The sequence below is a fragment of the Acanthopagrus latus genome, chromosome 23, assembly GCF_904848185.1.
Source record: "Acanthopagrus latus isolate v.2019 chromosome 23, fAcaLat1.1, whole genome shotgun sequence".
In the NCBI taxonomy this organism is placed as follows: domain Eukaryota; kingdom Metazoa; phylum Chordata; class Actinopteri; order Spariformes; family Sparidae; genus Acanthopagrus; species Acanthopagrus latus.
In genome coordinates, this window is record NC_051061.1 from 11,596,940 (window position 1) to 11,614,291 (window position 17,352).

General features: G+C 43.4%; 2 protein-coding genes across 3 annotated transcripts in view; both read right to left on the reverse strand.

Moving 5' to 3' along the window:
- LOC119014238 (cytoplasmic phosphatidylinositol transfer protein 1-like) overlaps positions 1–16,508 on the reverse strand; it is a 46,103-nt gene extending 29,595 nt beyond the window's left edge. Inside the window, exon 1 of the mRNA XM_037089237.1 lies at positions 15,842–16,508. Coding sequence (XP_036945132.1) covers positions 15,842–15,889 — 48 coding nt within the window. The 5' untranslated portion in view covers positions 15,890–16,508. The remainder of the gene's footprint in view (positions 1–15,841) is intronic.
- LOC119014240 (H-2 class II histocompatibility antigen, A-Q alpha chain-like) lies at positions 317–12,817 on the reverse strand. 2 transcript variants are annotated; one of them, XM_037089241.1, is made up of 6 exons: positions 12,681–12,817; positions 12,472–12,576; positions 2,073–2,223; positions 1,702–1,947; positions 1,314–1,595; positions 317–675 (listed from the first exon to the last, which is right to left on the reverse strand). In XM_037089241.1, the coding sequence occupies exons 3-6, from the start codon at positions 2,125–2,127 to the stop codon at positions 539–541; spliced, it is 720 nt and encodes a 239-aa protein (XP_036945136.1). In that variant the 5' UTR covers positions 2,128–2,223; positions 12,472–12,576; positions 12,681–12,817; the 3' UTR covers positions 317–538. The 2 variants fall into 2 exon arrangements, with proteins under 2 accessions (XP_036945136.1, XP_036945137.1); XM_037089242.1 differs by lacking the exons at positions 317–675; positions 12,472–12,576; positions 12,681–12,817 and adding an exon at positions 790–960 and having other exon boundaries at positions 2,073–2,567.
- Positions 16,509–17,352: the final 844 nt, after the last annotated feature.

The following is a 17,352-nucleotide window of genomic DNA, read 5'->3' on the forward strand; positions in this document are numbered from 1 at the left end:
TAGGTGCTCTAACACGCAGACTTGTTGGCCTCCAAACAGGGACTTATTTAGTGCCAGAAATGACCAAGTTCACATTCATCTGCTGCCAAAATCCACGCTTACTTATTGCTTTCCAAGAGTCTGATGTTCCTACCTACAGGATCGAAGTGGAGGATTCATCAAATGAAATAAAGCGTGTGGAGAATCTGCACTAGCTTGTTGTGGTGGAAGAGAAGTCGGCCATCCTCAATCTAAGTTGGTAATTGAAGCATATTACATAGACTTCTACAATCAATGCTCAATGACTCAATTGCATTCATGTGCATTTATTATGAGTTCAAAATGGAAAAAGACAACCCTTGATTACAATGTGTCATACAGTAGGGAAACAACATTCAGTGAATTTATATAATATGCAAGTTATTCAGCTTCATTCATACATGTTACATGTTTGTTTTTATAAAGGTATTTGGGGAATTTTTGCTTGATAGCAGACAGTTGAGACAGTGAACCAGGGTTGATGTGATCTCCAGGCTGGATATGGTTTACATGCGGACTGCTAGGCCTCCCAGATATTCTGGTATTGGCTTCCTTTCACGAAAAAGAAAATTCCTGCAGGAACTCCAAGAAGTCCAAGACTCAGGCCAAGTCCACAAAAGACATCTGGAGCGTTACTAATCTCATCCGTTTCAACATCTGGGGATGACAGAACATTTGTTTTCAAGTTAACACAAATCTGTAAAGGAGACATATTATGCTCATTTTCAAGCTCACTGTTTTATTTTGGGTTACTACTTATAATAGGTTTACAATGCTTCAGTGCTATAAAAACACATCGGTTTTCTCATACTGTCCAGTGTTGCAGCACTGCATTCGCCCTCTGTCAGAAACGCTCTGTTTCAGCTGCTGTCTCTTTAAGGACCTCCCTCCTGAATACCCAGTCTGCTCTGATTGGTCAGCTCACACTCACCTGACACAGCACTGCTAACAACAACAGATCAGCTGTACTTTATCAATTCTTACATGTAAAACTAGCTGGTAGGCATGATTATGCAAGTGTGTGACATGATGATGTAGTGTGATGTCACAAATCCACAGAATTAAAGGTGAGACTACTGGTGAGGTGTTTCAGGAGCAGTGTTTTCTGTGGGAGAGAGGGGCTTCTGTCCCTGACCTTTTGCATGCATGAGAATCTTTATAACACACTGAGGGAAATGAACAGATCAAAAAGCACTATAGGTCTCCTTTGAATGATTTCAGAATTGATTCCTATATTTCTATCAGACAGAGAGAATATTAAAATACTCATAAGCATTAAGCTTCTTTGCTCTCACCCCAAAACTTGGTCTGAGGCCCCTTCAGTGACTCGTGTTCCACAGTGCAGCTGTAGATGTCTCCTTGCTTCGGGACAAAGCTCAGGGTGGAGAAAACATAAAACGTCCCATCAGAATTGGGTGTGCACTTATAGAAAGCATCTTCCACCATTATTTCTTCGTCATTCTTGGTCCACTTAATGTTGATGGTAGGTGGGTAGAAATGGTTGATGAAGCAGATGAGAGTGTTCTCTTCCTCTGTTACTACATCATCTCTGGGGTAGATCATGATTTCTGGTGCCTCTGGCAAACACAATAACAAATCATTTAATGTGCTTTGAATTTTGTTCAACTGATATAGTATCTTTGACACAAGTACTGTTACATCAACGTGTTGAGTATCTCTCACCTTTAGGCCTCTCTTTCGCTGACTTGTCTGGTTTCCATCTCAGTAAGTTACTTTTGCATATAGATCTGTAATATACTGCATCTTGATAAGCCCAAGAAATATGCAGCATTGTGGCCAGTCTGCTTTCCCAAACTAGAACCCCCTTTTTAAAGTCTGCATAGTAGACCTCGTCGCCGTCCAGTGTCACAGTGAGTTGAGTATCGCTTGATTCAAAGCATCCATAGGTGTGACAAAGTTCATAACTTCCTGGGAAAATGAAACGATCCATACATCAATTCAGTGACAACACAGTCATTAAAAGATCGACAAATAAACTCATGCATGTGTCATTTTCATTAACTGATTTAGATGCAAAAGAAAGCGGTACTTACTTTGTGCACAGATGCACACAGCTGCTGAGAAAATAAGAAGAGTTTGGAAGTACATCTCGTTCAGTCTGCATGTACTAAAGTGAGCTGCCACCTCTCTTGGTTTTCAGTGAGAAAGATGAGACTCTTCAAGCCCGACTGTGTTCAACGCAACCTTTCCTCATAAATGAAAAAATTACATCACTCAATCAGTCTAAAAGAAAACATGTGATGCTTTTGTTTGCTTTTCTTCCTCATGCTTTGTAACCACTTCACATCCTCATAGTTTTACACTTCATCCGTTTGTTAGGCTGATAAATCAGAGCAGTTTCCTCCTTCAGAACAGAGGTCCCATGAAGATCCTATTTCATATTTTTGAATGTTCCTTTTTTCACTTTGTTTTCAAATCCAAAATTGATCGACTGAGTTACTAAACATACTATGACCCACTTAATGCAAGATGGACAAATGATGATAAATATGAAGATACATAATGACAGTTGAACTGGGCAGCAGTTGGACAATTCATCGCACCCCTCATTTGGTAAAGTGCGACTGGGAAGCGTATAGGACTGAGAGAAATGCCAACGTGCGGCCTGCTCTCAGGGAGAGGACACCACGAAGGTGCTTCCCTTCACATCTGGAGGCTGACAGGGGGCAGCTGTGGCACAGGAGGTAGGGCTGAACGACCACCGATCGGACAGTCGGTGGTTTGATCCCCGGCTCCGGCTGCATGTCCAAGCGACCTTGGGCAACATACTGAACCCCAAATTGCTCCCGGTGGCTGTTCCATCTGTGTGTGAGGCGACGTGTGAATGGCTTAGCACAGAAATATCGGTTTCTCCAGATAGGAGACGCGATGAGCAGGTTGGCACCCTGCACGGCACCCCCATGTACCGAATGTGGATATGTTAGATGTTTTCTCAGCACCTACGTAAATAACCTACACAGTCTGCGGTGTTCTTGCAAAGAGCAGAAAGCTAATATAGCACAGTGTCATGACTTCGCCGCTTCTTCCAATCCAGCAGCTGACCAACAGACCTGAGAACAAAGGGTAGCTGCTGGCACAAGACCAAAGCGTTGGAAGCGACCTCTGTGTCAAATGAAGGGCGCAGAGGGAATAATGATAATGTAAACTGTCAATCAGATTCACTGCGTTTGAAAAGGCAGCTGAAGTGGAAGAAGGCGACTGTGAGTGGAATCGAGAGAAACACGGGGGACGCAAATACAGTAGTAGGCTAAGACAGCTGCAGCAAGTTTTAGAGCACCCTCTCTCTCTCACACACACACACACACACACACACACACACACACACACACACACAGCCAGACTCACATGATCACACAGGCAGTCAGCCAATGATAATTTACTATGAGAGCATACATGACCTCTGTGCCAACAATAGCTGTCGCACAAGAATAGTGTAAGCCGATGAAAGTGCCTCCAACGCATTCAGACATGAGCTACAAGTGTGTGTGTGTGTGTGTGTGTGCGTATGTGTGAATACAGGACAGAATAAAATCCACTTTATAAGCACAGAACGGTCTTGATGTCTCATGTCTTGTGTTTGTCCAGTGAAAAAGTCAAAAGTCAGACATTGTGGTGAAGGTGAGGGCGATAAGAAAGCTCTGGGAGTAGCTCCTCGAAAAAAAATCACATCGCTGCAGCGAAACAGCAACGTGGGGAGAGCGGAGACTAACTCACTGGAGCTCTGTTGACAAGAGCAACAGACGCCGCAGAGGGAGAGAGACGAGGATCCATGCTGCTGGCCACCTGCACCCGTGGCACTAACTAGCTGCCCAGGAACGTTGAGTCAGACAAACCAGGCAGGAACAAATGCCCAGCAAGAAAATATTGTGACAAGCGTTTGTGGCGTTACAATGTGGAGGCCGAGATTTTTCGAGTTGGCAGTTTGAATTTTTTTTTTTTTTTTTTTTTTTTTTTTTGCTATTAAGAAGCTTCTCCAAATGGAACTCTCGGTGCACACGAGTCAAGTCAAAGACGACCTTCTTCTCTCTATCGTCGTTTGCACCCTCTGCCAATTTTCGGCTGAGTGATTCATCTTTGTCACATCTCTGATTAGCTGACATTTGCTAGTTCATGGAGATAAACACAAGGGGTGCTTTTTGTTTCAGCAGCAGTCAACACTTGCCTTCTGTTGCTTCACTGCAAAAAAAGAACAAAACACAGGGGATAAAAGGCCCGTACACACCGGGGACATGATGAGGAAACCACACTGCGAATGTCAAATATTAGTCTGTGAATATCTCTTATCCTGAATAAAAGTTTATAGATTTGTGAAATGCGACACTGGCGCACTCATAAAATCCTGCGTGCTCAAACATTAATGGCTGCTTGTAACAATCTGTAGAGATGTCTTCATCACTTTTTCAAGAGCAAAATTTTTGATTTGTGATTTCCTGTTTTTTCCTGATTGCCTCTCCATAATGTTTAACTCTCCATTTCCTGTCTTTGTCTTTTTCCTGACCCTTTTTCTGTGTGTACCGGTGTTTCATTTGGTAATTCACCAAATGTTCAAGCCTGCATTTTTTATTCGTTTTCTGTAATACTCTATTGCTTCTCACGTTCTCTTTCGTTAATAAAGCTTGCCTTTAGTTTGTCCACTTGCCGGTCTCTGTGTCTTGCATCTGGGTCCTTTTTTTTTTTTTATTGCTTAAGACACCTTAATGTGAGATGACAAACGATGCTAATAACTGTGTGGCCCTCAGCGAACTCTCTTCCTCTGTTGTTTCTCAGGAATACAAAACGGGTGAGTGGGTCAAGTGGCTGCAAATCTCAACACATGCACAAACCTTGACACAATCATGTAGAGGAGACCAGTCTGTCATCAAAGAGATTTCCAATCAGTCACGAGCTGCTGATGTTCCTATAGCAACCAGGGACACTTGTTCCAGCTATTCTAGTATGCACACGGTGTATCTGTGCATACACCCACGTGCTGTAGATCGGTACGGACATATATTTTTGTGTGTGTGTGTCATATGGTCACTACACTACACTCTTGATTTGCTGTTTCTACTCTGCACGCTTCAGAACGTCCGCTGGGCCTTTTCACAGTGAAGCAGCCCTGTGACTGCTGGAAAGGTTAATGGCACGTGCAGAGCATGAGAGCTGTACATTTCACATGTGGCTGTAGCTGCATCTTGGTGATGACCAGGCTGGGAGCTGATCGTCTTTATACCAGTAGGGGAATATAAAGTGGATGTCTCCCAATTAGCCTTTGAAACCTTTTCAAAGGATCAGAAGATAATTATTCAGCTCATTGGGTGAATTGGTTGAATCTCTCGCTTTGATTTGATAAAGGAACCTTTAATTGGTGGCGCATCCACTTGTTCGCCTGCCCGCCAGAGTAAGAGTGATTCGGTGATTAGCATCTGCATGTGTGTGAATTTGTGTGACGGCAGAGAATAATGAGCGAATGCATTTGTATCTACACAATTTCCTTTGTGTTGTCCTGGAATTGTTGTTGTTGTAACAAGACAGCATGGATACCTTTGTGTGTTTCTTGTTCAGACTGGGTGTGCAACGTATTTGTCAACTACAGTAAGCAGCAGTTTAGCGAGCCGCAATGTTAAGAAAGTGAAGAAATCAAGAAAATGCGTCACATCTGTGAGACCAACATTTAAAGGGTTGAATTTGGACCTGTCAATATAAATATACGCAACAATAACAAGCTCTCTTAATTTACTCATGTAGTTAACGTATCAAACTGTCAGCATACGGTAAGTATCTGATACACCTGCCACTGGTAAGCTGCCAGGGTCATGTTGTTTTGGGAGTCTTACATCCAATCATTTAATTGACTAGAGTTAGCTCCCAGATTTACAAAAGTGATCAATCAATCAATCAATCAGGGAATTAATTGAATATAGATAAATAGACTGATACTATCATTGGTGTATATAATTAAAAAAAAAAAATCTTCCCATCCCTCTTCCTGTTAACATCTTGTTAAACATGGTTCTTGAAGTTGCCTCATGAATACAGCAGATGACCGATTCACTCCCCATTATCGTATTAACGTGTGTGATCGCACACAGTCCATCACCTGATGCATTATGATCACATTATAGTGTGACACGTCCAGCTGCTCCCCTCTCACGCTGCATCTTTCCTAACACCTGTCCCATAACTCCTTCACAAAGTGTCAGCACAGCTTCTATTCTCGGTGGCAATTGTTCGTCCTTGTTTAGACAGGATGTTGACAGTAAGTGAGGTTTAGGGGGGACAGGAAGAGAGGAGGCGGGGTACGAGGTGAATCAGAGTTTCCCGTCCTGATAAAGTGAATGATGATAGCTGCACATTAAAACTGCTCAGAGCGTGGCCTGCCCACTGGCACAGACAGGAACTTTCTCAGGCTTGTCAAAAAGTAGTCAAAAAGAGAGATACACTTTGTCCATCACTACAAACTCAGGTTACATCAATCAGCTTTTTCATATAATTTCAAATTCCAGTCAGGATCCTGCTATTCACACAAGCAGATGATCAGGTACAAATCTATGATAATGCTGAAAAGATTTGTTGTGACAGTGTTTGACTGACATGTCCAAATCTTTAGTTTCAATATTTAACGAAATAATCCATAAAATGTTTGGTTTTTTTTTTGGTCAAGAGGAAGTTTACATCTTCTTTAATAAAATATTCATCATTGTGTTCTTTTTGAAATATTCCTCCATGTACATACATGAATATTTGACAAACCTTTGAATATAATCACCACCAGCCACAACCTCAATATTAGAACACATGATTGACAGCTCTATAATAAAACAGACATTATAGGTATTGTGAAAATACACTGTACAGTGTCTATAAAATGCATTTTCATTCATGGCTGGGAATGGTAGCTTGGATAACAGGACGCCGCTATCTGCATTTTCTTACTGGCTTTTTCTTTTCAATGCATTCCCTCCCATCTCAACCTTTTAACCAGCACCGTCAGTCAACAATTATAGTTCCTTCCCACACCAACACAATGAAGGTTGTCAGTCATATACTGTAGGTCATGGTATATCTCAGAGCTAAATGAAGGCTGAAGGATTTCCTAGTGGTTCTTGAAGACGTTTTCCCTTTCATCAGAAAGACTTCTTCCTTTCTAGCAGACTGACGTGCAGCGGATTGCCAGGTAGTCCTCCATGGATGTCTCCATTAATCATTAAAGTCTTCCGACACTACCCTGGGATTTAATTGTTCCGATCCCAACATTTTAGTATTCTGTTTCAAGAGAAGGACCTTTCAAAAACTGCTTCCGCTGGATGACTATGAAAACAACACAGAGAGGGGGAGCAGAACTTGCAGAGTCCACAGTGTATAATATTACTTGTATTTACTGTATAGAGTGCATCATTATGAACAGTGGGGTTATCAATTCCAGCAGCTGCAGCAGCACCATTATAGACCAATCAGCTGTCAAACATTTGATATTGACATGCGCAGCGGGACCTAAGTGTTAATTAGGTGGTCGAGATCCGCCGAGACAACCTGGGTTTCACACACCAGTCCTCCAAGCTTTCGCCCCCCAGCTTTCAACAGATGCAGCTTATTCCAGTAATAAGACTAATCAGCCTCTTTAAGGCTTTAAGCAGCTTTGGGATCTCGAACATCTCCAATCAAAAAGATAAAAGCAGTGATGAAGTGTCAGCCTCAGTGGAGACTTACAAAAAAAACAAAAAACTCTCTGGTGTTACTAACAGAGATGGAATAACGACACCTCATCTGGTTTAAGCTATTCAGACATCGTATTTGAACGTTCCTGTTTACCTCAGGCTATGTCTGTATTCCCAGTGGGGCTGCACAAAATGGTACAAAAAAAACCCCCTCTCTGTGATTATTGTGACAGATATTTAGATTGCGATGTGATTCACGAACAGTGGGAAGGACCATTTTTGCATCAGAACTTTCATTTTCGCCGTAAAACTATGGAAATCGTGATGATGTGACAGTTGTCGGGGTCTGCGCCAAACAAAAGGGTTCTTTTTCTCCATAGGGCTTCAGTGTGATGCTGTTCGGTCACATTTATCAAAAAAGCAGCTCCTGTGATTTGGATATTGCCTTTCGATAACATGTGAAGCAACAACATAGAACTTCTACTGATGCGTCGTCTTCCCAGGACTTGACATTCTTGTTCATGAGGGAATTATGGAGATGACGCGAACTGTTCTGAGTGAGCAGAGCGGATCTGAGTTCAGACATCCTCACTTTGCCTCTTTTTTCAGCAGCATTCTGCTGGTGCACACAAGACACTAAATAATATATCAATGAGGCTGCTATTCTCTGGAATTAAAGCGTTGTACCTGGCTTCTGAGCAAGAGTCGGTACAACGTGTGTTTGTGTGTGGGACAAGGGTGTGTGTATATATGTGTGTGCAAGGGACCATTAAAAATGTTCCTCTGCTTTTTTTTTTTCTAACCCCACAGGGCCTCTGTTTGAAGCTCACTGCTGCAATGTGTGTGGCTTTTCAAACACATAGCCAGCGGCAGCAGGAACGGGGCGCAGCAGATGTCAAGATTCGGTACGACGTGGTCTGTGGGAGGAGTTGCCGTGTGAGATTTTAAGCTCATTTTTTAAACAAATGTATCACAGAGTCATTGACATGGGATGATAAAGTGACATGTTCAATTGGCTGCGAAGAGAGCACCTTGCTGTTTTCGAGTGTGTGGCGGGGCTCGCAGACGATCGTCAGGCGGCTGTTTCACGCCGTGCAACTGATGGTTCTCTAAGATGTTGTTCTCAAATGTTGCACACACCCACCATCTTTTTGGTCACTGTTCAGCTAATGTACTTTCCAACAACAGTCGTACGTCAGTTTATGTATTTTTCATAAGTTTTCCCTCACTGTTGATCCTCCAGTCCCTTATTCCACATGTGTTGCTGTTTCTTTGTTTTTATCCTTTAAGTTGCTGACCATCTGCTCCTGGCTTACCGACAATCTCTCCTTTCCTTTAGGACCTTCAGCTTAACAACATCAGAGAGATCCAATACACAGACGTCTGATTATAACTCTCAACACCTATGAAGCCCCAGTAGGATGGTTGCTTGGTGATGTGGCTTTTGTCTTATGAGAGCACTTGTTAAAGGGGTGATTCACTAAATGAGGGAATGTCGTAATTCTCAATCTAACATCCTGTTGATCTTAGTTTTCCAGTAAAGAAGAAGAGGTGTAGTTATGAATGGAGAAGTATAATCTTATGTTGTCATCCCTTTGGTCTCTGTCTGGGTGTCCCGCTCTAAACTGTCAGACAAAAATGAAAAGGAAAGAAAAGGAAAATGACAAAATGGCCTCCTTTTGCTCTCTTTTTCTAGTTACACCAGGCTGTGTGTGTGTGTGTGTGTGTGCATCTTTGTTTGGCTTTCTCTCCTTATCGCCTCTGTCATGTTATCCTATTAACGTTTTTACTGTCATTCTTCCCAGCTCACTATGTGTACGGTATTCCAGTCAACACTAAAGGCTACTTTATGCCTAATCCTCATGTTTAAATGGTTTGCTTGTGTCATGGAGGCAAACGCCTGGACTCTCTTCGCTCCACAGGACGATATCACCTGTTCGCCAGTCACCCCAGTTCCCACAACCTCCGGTCACCCAAGGAGCTGTTCCCACACAACTGCTCTTAATTTAGTCCTCCGCGCTCCTCTATAAATAGAAAACTGTTTACCAGATAATAAACAGTTGCTATTTCCGCCTGCTCGTCTGTTCAAGTATGCAACCTTGCCACGCCTTCTCAGTAAATCACCTCGGAAACTCGTCTGATTTAACTTCAGGCGAAACTAAGGTGTTCGGTGCCTTTGTATATGTATTGCTAGAGGTATTTTTTTGATTCAGGACATCGTTGTAGAGGCGGGTGAGTCTGAGGAACCTTGTTTGACTCGTCCTCTGTTGTTTCTTGCTGCCTGTGAAAAGTAGCAGCTGGTGACACTATTACTCCTTTCACACTGGACAAAAACATCCACTCACACCTACTAACATCCGGCTTTTGTCTTCAATGCAGAAGGCTGCGATCGGCATTCACTCTCAAGTCAAACAACTCTGCTGGTATTTATTGGCTCCAGTTCTGATCAGTGGTAATGAAATCACAACACCGGGCCGACAATTTCTGTCGGGCGTAACACTGTCACGCGCGACAAAGTTGAGGATGCTGAGGACGTCCATCCCTGTTTACTGGATCATCGCTCAGTTGGTGTTGAGTTCAAAAGCCTGAGGCAAAAGGTATTTAAAAACATTACCCATCATTACATTGCCGGAGGCCACTTTCATCACCAGCCCAGGAAACAAAGACGCGTCTATTTAATAATGTTGTTGAGTCTGCTGAGGAGTACCATCTGCTCTTTTAGCTTGTACTTCCGATGCACTGATAACACAGAACAATCGTTAAAAAAAGTTTAAAAACCTGTATGCACATGCCGATTTGTGGTTTTAAAAATGGTACATGTGTCACCGATGTAGTGCATGTCTGTCTTCGGCCTCCCCTGGCCGACAGACAAGGCATGGACACTACAACTCCGAAAAAAAAAAGAAAATGCAAAAAACACAACAGTACAATGACACATGCAAAAAGAAGCCAAGGCCAAGATGAAGAAAAGCTACAATATGTTAAATGGAAAACCTTGAAATCTTAAAATTACACAGTCACACAGACCAAAGATAAAAACACGACGAATGCAGACACCAAGAACAGGCTGTTCATGTGGATTCCAGCTTTGCTGACGTGCCACTGCTTTACTAATTCATTGTGCCAAAAATCCTGATCCCCCTCCTCGACTATCTCATCTGAGGCTCACAAACCAACACAATGCTGTAGTCCCCATTCAAATTATTATTTAGCCTGAGCACAAAGATTGCATGAATTGCCTTCAATTGCCCATTGTCCCGCTTTAATGCACTTAAAATGTAATTCCGATGTTGCCAAACCCTAAAATAATGCATTAAGAGGAGACAGCAGCAGCCAGACGTAGAAAGACGAGCTCTCTGCTGGAGAAGCACAGAAAATTAGCTTTAAAAGAGTTGGTTCCAAGAGTCTGAGACCTCGACAATACCACCATATTTTCAATTATCTGCACGGGCACTGTCCTATGAGCCGGCAGGCAGGCAGCTGGAAAATGGAAGCAATCCAAAGTAATGATATGCAGTTATAAAACCCCTAATATAGAGTAGAGAGGTAGAGAACTGATCATTCACAGCCAGCGGTGAAATGAAACGGCGCCTAATAGAATAAACTGTAGTTGAAAGATTTAAGTAAAAGTTTAAGAGTGTATATACTGAACAAAAGCTGAATGGTCTGTTGATTTGACAGCTTTCTGGCAGCGTCAGAGGAGGTCTCAGAGGATTTTAATGAAGATCCAGGGGCCAATCAGATAAGTATCTTGACCGAGAGTTGAACCGAGCTCCATTTTAATGAATCGGGGGGCTAATCCGGACCAGCGCCTTTAGTAAATGATGAGGGCGAACAGACACCTCCCCTGCCTTTAACCAGAGCAAAGATGGCGTTCTGGTTCCCTCAACCCGTGCTCTGGAGCTCATTACTCAGAAGCTGATCAAGCAAATCTTGAGAGAGGAGTTTAACTGCAGCTCAGGTGCAGGAAAGACACTCTGTTCTTTAACCAATGAACGGTTGATTAATTGCAGAGGAAATTGCAAGGTAATTGATGAGGCAACGAGGGCTCTGAAAATGAACGTCGGAATGAAACTTCCGCCGCTGTGTGTGAGTTTTTGGTTTTGGTTGGTGGGTACTTAAGATATCATGAGACACTAATCAGGAATAGAAACGCTTTCCCTGTGGGGAAACTAGTTGGCGGTGCACTAGCTTTGAGGCATACAGGAGAAAAAAAGATGCAGAGGATGAAATGAAATAGCAGCAAGTAACATAGAGGAAAACACTTGATACACGTATTCAACTCTGTAGCTACAATGCTATACGTGAAAGCAACTTAAAGAGACTTTCTGCATTTTAAACTGGGCCTGAAAACTAGTTTTGGTGTGTTAATGATTCATCATCCTAAAAGTTTTGGAATCAGGCAAGCAGATCACCTCAGCTGGCAGCCGCGACAATGGCTGCAATGTAATCCTAAAAGTCAACTAAAAGTGTTTTTGCCACTGACCGGATGAGGTTGGTATTCTAAGTGTCATCACCTCAAAATCTGTGCTGCGCATCAGCAGCACTACAGCTCAGCAGCGTTTTGCGTGTCAGCAATATGAGGTTGAGCGTTTTGCCCGAGGACACTTCGAGGTGCAGCTGAAGCCCTACCGACTCTACTCCCTGAGCCACAGCCGCCCCAAAACAACATGATGCTGACTTAGGCAGACAGCCCGTTACCCAAAGCAATCAGTTGCCTTGTCAAAACACCCATATTCTTTTTATCTCCATCCTTTCACGTCTGGTAGATCATCTGACTAAGCATGTTTCTCACCATCTGCCGTGTGTGAACCGGGGCACTGTGCGGCTGAGCCTAGAGCTCCTCGGGGGGGGGCAACGAAGGAACAGGCGTCTCGTTAGTCGGAGCGCAGAGCCTCTACTGCGGGGACATAAACAAGATCCTGGGCCCGGGCCGAGACACGCTGTGAGGCATCTCAGTATGCGGGGACACAAACAAACATATGGAGAGCGCCGGGGACTGACCGTACTCTGACTGGCTGATGTCACCTTGATCAGAACAGGAGTCTGCCTCTCCGGCCGCAGCAGAACATTCTCAGCGTCATCAGCACAATCACTCCTTCATGTAAGGACAGCAGCTTGTTAATCCAGTCCTAATCACCGTTCGCTGAAAGATTTTTTTCACAGCTAGAAACGTATATGATGATAAATGTGACTCATGTTAGAGGTGTCATTTGGTTTTGACGGTCAGCTTTTGTTTGCTTTCTGTGGCTGCATGATGGCGTCAGAGTTTGTTTTTTTTTTTCTCCATAAAATACACTCATATTGTTGATTCACACTCTGGCTTCTCTCTGCCTATTTAAGAGGCTGACATGTTCACAGAATGTACAAACTGTACAAAAGAGACACTCTGGAAAAAAAAAAAAAAGAGAGAGAGAATTTCATTGCTTACCTTCTCAGCCCAGAATTGACTGTTGGTGTGGTGATCACTTTCCATAACATTACGAGATATGGCGTTTTGTGACATTTACGTTAATCTCTCGGTGAGTAATGCATGGATCTTGCCGACTGGTACCTATGAGCTGGTACGTCTTGGTGGAGGTATGCACTTTATGAAGTGCCATCCTATTTCTGACTGTGATAGATAATGCGTACATACAATATCCTGCCCGAGTTTTTTGAACTTTTATTTGGCCTTGTCCACACAAATACATATGTTTTGCAAAAAGAACATTTTCCTGAGCGTTTTAGTCTCTTCCAGGAAACAAACAGCCTTTTGGGTAAAGTGCTTTTTTAAAGAAACAAACAAACAAACAAAAGAATTCTGGTTTCTGGGTTTCTGTGCGTACAATCACTTTGCGCCTCAATTCACACACAGCAATTGGTGGTTCATCGTCCGTCCATACAAATTAGTCATATCGGTGTGCCAGAAAGGTGTTAGAAAGGTGAAGAAAGTTTCAATTAACTGTAAATAAACAGATAAATAGATAAATAAATAAAAAACAGAGAGTTCTGCAGTTATTTTTAGTAAAAACCCAACATTACTGCCATGCTGACCGTGAGGAGATCATCACAGCAATGTCTCCAATTCATTTTCCCCCACAGTGCTTCAACCTAATGGCCACTGGAAGATGAGAGTCTCCTGAAGGGCCCACTGAACGCTGCTCGCGATAAACGGGAACTTGTGACTTTGACCGTCTGGTTGTGCCTCGTGCTGCAGAGCCATTTTGAGGAGATCCTGCTTCGTGACTCTTATGACGGGTTGTGTAAGCAATGCGTATACTACAACCAGGACGCCGAAGCACCGGATGAATCATTGCTCACGACGAGTGTGAGTGAAAACTGGTGACTGTGTGAGAAGAAGGTGGGTTTTATCGTGCGTCCAATTTTAGCCGGAGAACAAAGCGGCATAAATATGTCATATGCACCAGCTCAGATGACCACTTCATGATATAATGTGTTGCTGCCAAGGCTGCAATGAATGATTATTGTCATTATGGATTAACCTGCTGATGATTTTCACAATTATTAGCCAAAAAATAAAAAAATGTAAGAAGTGCTCCTCACAGTTTCCCACAGCCCAACCAAAGTGACGTCTTTCAACTGTTTTCTTTATCCCAGCAGCAAAGCAGCAAATCCACACACTTAAGAAGCAAGAACCAGCAAATGTTTGGTATTTATGCTCTTTAGAAAATGACTGAAACCACACGTCAGTTGTCAGAACACTTCGCCGAAGCGTTGCAGCTCTCGTCGTTGCTGGACTGACTCGGAGAGAGCAGCGAATGTTTTTTTTCCATTTGCATTGCGATTGCATAAGAAAAATCAATGTCTCGACACTTTTCCCAGCGTATGTCTCACTTCTTTGTGGCTGCAGACGCGCGCCGCAAACATGAATATATTACAAGTGTTATTTGTTGAGTCAAAGGCGGGTTAATAGATTGGCTTGAACCCCCGTTGTTATCATTACGACAACAGATGTGATGGCCTTTAGCTGCATGGGCCAAAGAGGACCCCGGTGTCTTCCATCACAGCTGGAGCCAACGACAGCAGGCCAGACAATCAGCCTTCAGGACAACCATGTGATGAAGCGGCGCCCTGGTAATTACACAAAACTCGCACAAACTACTTAATCAGGAGGATCGGGCAAGATAAGGATCGATCGACTTCTGGGGAGGCTGCTGGAGCTCTGACGATGACCATATTTCATCCATCGGGGAAATGATAGTGGCTACGCACTTGTTCGGGGCTGAACTGGTTACCTATGGCAGCGGCAGCTCAGGTCACATCATAAACCAGGTTAAATGGTGCGCAGGTCCTTTACGACGTGGTAAAAACACTCCAGCTGGAACACCTGCCGTTTGGGTTCAGGCAACACTGGAATGAATCGCCCAAAGATTACCCGCCTGAACGCAACACAGTCACAAAATGAGTTGCACCTCTTACGGCATCGCATGCCACCGTTGCGTGACGTTAAAATCAAGTTAATGCATTCACAGCTGAGCATTAAATGAAATAGAGCTTCTTATTTGCATGTTTAAACAGCACCGCTGGATCATGAAGCTGCTTTCTGTGTCAGTGTGACCCGAGGGGAACTTCAGCCTGCAGACGCTCCTCACACACAAACAATGACCAGAATCGTGCATCAGATTTGCATCTCAGTCATTCAGCACAAAGACAGAGTGGCACAGTGTGTAATCTGGTTGCAAGGGCATCATTTACTGCGAGGAGCACAAAGGTGACACCCCATGTGAGGTGTTCCATCCAGATACACAATCACAGGAAGAAAGAAAGAAGAAGAAAAAAAACACTCAGTACATCAGATCCACGGTTTGTCCTTCACTACCTCCAACAAATCACATGATCCCCTCTGCTGCTGCTGCACGCTATCTTACAGTAAACCGCACTACTGCTCTCCAACACAAAGAGTAGTGGATCTGTCAGAGAGGCAGCAGCAGCAGCAGCTCCACCGCGCGGTGACGGCGGCTCAACGTGCCCTTTGGCGCAAAAAAAAAAAAAAAAATCCTGAGTGCATCATTGACAACTTTGCAATAATCGATTCCACATTTTAAAAAAAATACATTAAAAAAAGCGACTCCAACAACAACAACAACAAAAAAAAACCCTGAAACTCTCCTTCACACAAAAGGTCTGACATCAGCAAAAATCCAAGAGGAACTTCACCTTACCTCCTCCACTGTGAGAGGCATGCAGATGCGGTACTCCTTCATCAACATAGTCCCCGCACAAAGGTGATGGCAGCACGGAAGGAGGGTTGGAGGCTCGCGGGCTCTTCTGTCTTCGCCTGGTGTTTCTTCTTTAATGAGTTCGGCTATTTAATTAAATTCATTTGTCCAATCAGAACGAGAGATCGCTGAGATCCACGAATCCCCCCCGCCTGAACGCGCCCTCAATCCTGCATCACCTCGGGCTTCTGCCTACGTGAGTCTCCACACACACGGAGACACAGAAAGTACAACAGGGTCTGGTGAGGTTTACAACAATCCTGCTGTCAAAACCCACAGTTTACAGTTTTGGTTTTTTTTTTTTTTTTTTTTTTGCACCGGCACCGTTAATTTTGTAGGGGGGAAAAAGTGTGAAAGAGATCAACACCAAAACTCCGGGACAAGTCGCTCCAAACAGCAGCCGCAGCCTCAGCGTCCCGGGACCGGAACCGAGCTCCGCGTCGCGTCCTCGCTTCTTAAAGCTCACTTGACAATAAATAAATAAATAAATAAATAAATAAGCAAGCAACACTTCTGCAAATATGAACCAGCGTGCCTCCTGCTACCCTGAGTTCGCCTGACAGCTCCGTGGAGGGATGCGCAGCCGTGTGGAGGAGCTGCGTCAAGCCACGGGCAGAGAGAAAGAGAGAGAGAGGGGGACCGGAAGTGAGAGGAGCTGACTGTCAGTGTAAAAGTGTCACAATTAGAAACGACCGCACCGTTCATCTGCTGTGTAATGAGAATAAGTGGTAGTTAAGACGTGTTGTATCTCATCGGTTGGGACGCTATATCGACCGATTCGATTCAGTGTTGGCTCTTTCATCAGACACTTAATGAGAATTAATTTTTCTTTAAATGGGTGACCGGAAGTCCTGCGTGTTGTTCTGGCTCACAGCAGCTCAGGGTGTTCATGATTTTAACTCATAAAAAACAAGATGCTTACATATATGTTTACTCATTATTGTATATATGAAACACATCTTATACTTTGGAAGGTCTATTATGATGCAAAGAAGGTATATGCAGTTTCATTAAAGGGCAGCTCCATCAATTTTACTCACTGAAGTGTGCTTGCAGCTCTGGGGGAACATAAAGCCTTTTGTTGCTCCAGAGGAAGCTGAATGCAATCTGATAGAGTGCCTCTAATGATGTCACTCAGAGGCTAAGTTGCATTGTGGGTAATGTAGGGGGCAGGTATTGAAAATGAAGAATAGATAAGGTGATGTCTCTAGTTCTGCTGTATGAGGGTTCAAACTGAGTGTTGTGATACCAGACAACATGAAAGCCTTCGCCAGCTAGATATATTAATAGATACTAAATATATAAATACCACTTCCGAATGGTATCTAAAATTAAGGATTTATAAGTTGCAACAAATGACCGTTGATGATTGATAAGTCATTTTATAATGATCAGTTGTACGTAATCCTAATAAAAACAATGGGTTGTGACAACCCTCATTAATATTCATTAAC